At 34.0% G+C, this 3,245-nt stretch overlaps 1 protein-coding gene across 1 annotated transcript; it reads right to left on the reverse strand.

Annotated features, from left to right (window-relative positions):
• Window positions 1-1,827: 1,827 nt before the first annotated feature.
• LOC132165060 (uncharacterized) lies at window positions 1,828-2,409 on the reverse strand. The gene has a single exon (XM_059575566.2). The coding sequence runs from the start codon at window positions 2,407-2,409 to the stop codon at window positions 1,828-1,830; it is 582 nt and encodes a 193-aa protein (XP_059431549.2).
• Window positions 2,410-3,245: the final 836 nt, after the last annotated feature.

Genomic DNA, 3,245 nt, shown 5'->3' on the forward strand with positions numbered 1-3,245 from the left:
AAATTCAAATACTTCTATTTACTTTATATCACATCAATCCATTCCAAGCCAAAACTCACAACCAAGTCTTTTGCCAAACAAGGCCTCATGCTTTGAGTTTTGAGTTGTTTCTTTTTATTCTTTTTTGTATTCCATCTTTCTTTCGTAAATTCTTTGTGATTGCTTTCATTTGTGGACATACCTCTTATTGAGGGAGCCATGTAAATTTTGATATTATTGTCTACAATTGTTTTGAGTTATTTACCATAAATGGTTTTTGCACAATATATATATATATATATATAGAGGCAAGCAACAACATGATGCAAAAATCAATAATTGTTGAGAAGAGAAGAACAGGTGGAATCTCTCTTCGTGTTTGTATTGCATTAGAATTATCTGAAAGCAAGTGCACTCACGCGCACAGATCACACATGTAAAATGGGAGATCTCCCTTCAACAAACATGCATCCGTAGAATTTGCAGTTTGCTTAGCTAGAAGATAAATCACATAATCAAGATACGCAAACCCCAACAACGAATAATTTCTTATGCACTTAACACTTAAGATTTAGAATAAATTTACCTTTACCCTTTTCAAGTCTGGTTAAGTTGACTCTAAAAATTGAAAAATAAAGGCACAAATGAACATATCATGCTTTGATATGTGATATGTTTGAATAAAAATTCAATAGTAATTTATTACAAATTTAATAGTAATTTTAAAAGTCACATCAAATTTAAATAATATAAAAAAACAAAAAAAAACAAAACAAAACAAAAAACAAAACAAAACAAAAAACAAAGAACAAAAACAAAAGCACATGAGTCTACGGAACGACTACTAAATTCTATCCATTGCCCTACTAAAAGAGTTTTCTGAACATCTACCGTAAAAAGCAAAAGTTGTAAAGCATGCAAAAGTATGACAAAAAACCAGTCCGTTTGCTCCTCTTCATAATAAATATCAACATCTAAAATAAAAGAAAAGAAAAAAAATGCAAAATGAGTCCATGTGATTTACTTGAGTTACAGTTAGATCCCTATGGAATCAAAATGAACTTAGAAGTCTTTGAGATATGCAAAAAAAAAAAAACAATTTACTCCATATAGTCAAATTCCGCACCTTAATTTAACAGTTTCTGTTAGTGCGAGCGACAGTTACTTAAATAGAACATGTGTAACAATTTTATTGGCTCTAACGTTTCACGCTATCAAAATCTATTAAGTCAGTGGAGACTAAATTTTTTTTTTTTTTTTTTGTATACTTCAGGGACATTTGAGTTCATTTTGATATCATAGGGAGCTAATTACAAATCAGGCAAATAACATGGGCTGATTTTACTTTTTTTTTAAAAAAAAAAAAAATAGAGATGTTAAATGTTGAGCTGGAATTTTTCTCTAATGAGCAAAAATGTCGTTCGTGTATTATGACTTACACACGAATCAAGGAATGGAAAAAAGGAAAAAGAAAAAAGATTCAATTGTTTTTTCCCCTATAAAACTGTTTTTCAAGGACTATTAATTTTGCAATGATGAAGATACAAAGCTTTGAATGAAGATCATATCTATGACAATAAATTTATGAAGTCCAGTATGCACAAGCAGACAATATTGCAGATGGGGTAGATGTTTCAAGAATAAGGCAGGATTTATGGTATGTACGGAGCAGTATATATGTACATGTAATGAATGTATGTATGACGATGAAGAATGTATCATGTATAGGTATACGTAGGGTGAAAAATGTTATCCATTGATCAGAAGAATCATAATCCATTCAGAGCAGAAGATAGGCATAAATATATATGGCTTACTCATATATGGATATGATGAATGTGGTGATCATCAAGATGCCATGGATAAGGCCAATGGCATTTCACTCTCATGTGAAGCCATTGACAAATCGGTGCTTGAATGGTTTGAGGATGATCTAGTCTTCTTTTTATCCTTCACTTCTTCTTCATCTTCCTCGTCTAATGCTAGAATAGCTTCAAATTGAGCGCGTCTTCTTGCCTCACTTTCAGGAGACCTCACCGGCAGAGTCTCTACTATGCGTGGAGGCGCCTCCACGCGAGCTGCTGCTGCTGCATTATTATTATTATTCACCACATTTGCACGAGCAGAGCCTCCTTGATCGAATGCACCACCACCACCACTGCCGCCTTGTCGTCCTCCTCTACCACCGCTGGCAGCAACTCGAACTCCGCATGCTCGGGAAATGACTCGGTAGAGGCATGTGAGCATCCAAAACAACCAAGGAAGGCAAACCAATGCCACCCCAACAAAGGGAAGCCAAGAAGCGTAATCTGAGTCAGGTTGGATTATGTACAGTACAAGGCAGCCACCTCCGGCTGCTAGAGACACAAATAAAACGGTAGAGATTACCCATATGAACGTGCCTCCTGCACTTGGATCCGGTGCAGCCATTTCTACGTCTCAACAAGAACAAAAAAAAAAACAAAAAAACAAAACAAAAAAAACAAAAAAGATGAAGAATTAACTAACTATATATCCAAAACCTGGATTAAGAAATTTTCTTTGTCATCATCCATGTCGTTCATTGGGATTCGTTTGCAAATTAGGAAGAAGAAGATTGGGTCTCAAGGTTGGAGAAGGAGAAGGGTGGATGAGAGATGAGTCATCAAGCAAGTTTCTTTTTTGTTGGATTGAATGGGACATTCAGATGGTGGAAATATTCAAAAGTTTGTTTACCGTAAAACATGGCTTCTATCAAAACAAACCCACACCCACAAGGGGAAGGAAAGAGAGAGATAAGCGGGTCCGGTCTATAATTAATACAGATAGGCGGTTGATAGCTGAATTCTTGTGCTCGCTTTTACAAATTACAATCTTTTATTTATTTTTTTTACATTATCTAATAATCGCTTATTACATTAATAATTAATTTGATTTAGACATGATAATTATTAGTAGAATCGCTCAGAAAAGATTGTTGAACAAAAAATCTTTACTTTTGAAAGAGACTGTTTAAAAATCAGATCTTATATAGAGTTACTCAAAAAATAAGTAATTGATCGCTCAGAAAAGAAAAAAAGAGGTAATTAGTCTATCATGACCATAAATAATCTATGAGGAGACGCACGTCATGGCGCAACTTTTGTCCAATTTGAGGATTGTGGGCCCATAATCCATTGAACATAACATAATGAATATTTTAGATGAGCGTTTAGCTAAATAAGTTAAACAATGCATTTTTTTGGTAAACAAAGTACAAGGCTTGAATTGTGCGTTTTTATAAAATA

This window comes from Corylus avellana, chromosome 11 (assembly GCF_965113065.1).
Source record: "Corylus avellana chromosome 11, dhCorAvel1.hap1.2, whole genome shotgun sequence".
Lineage (NCBI taxonomy): Eukaryota > Viridiplantae > Streptophyta > Magnoliopsida > Fagales > Betulaceae > Corylus > Corylus avellana.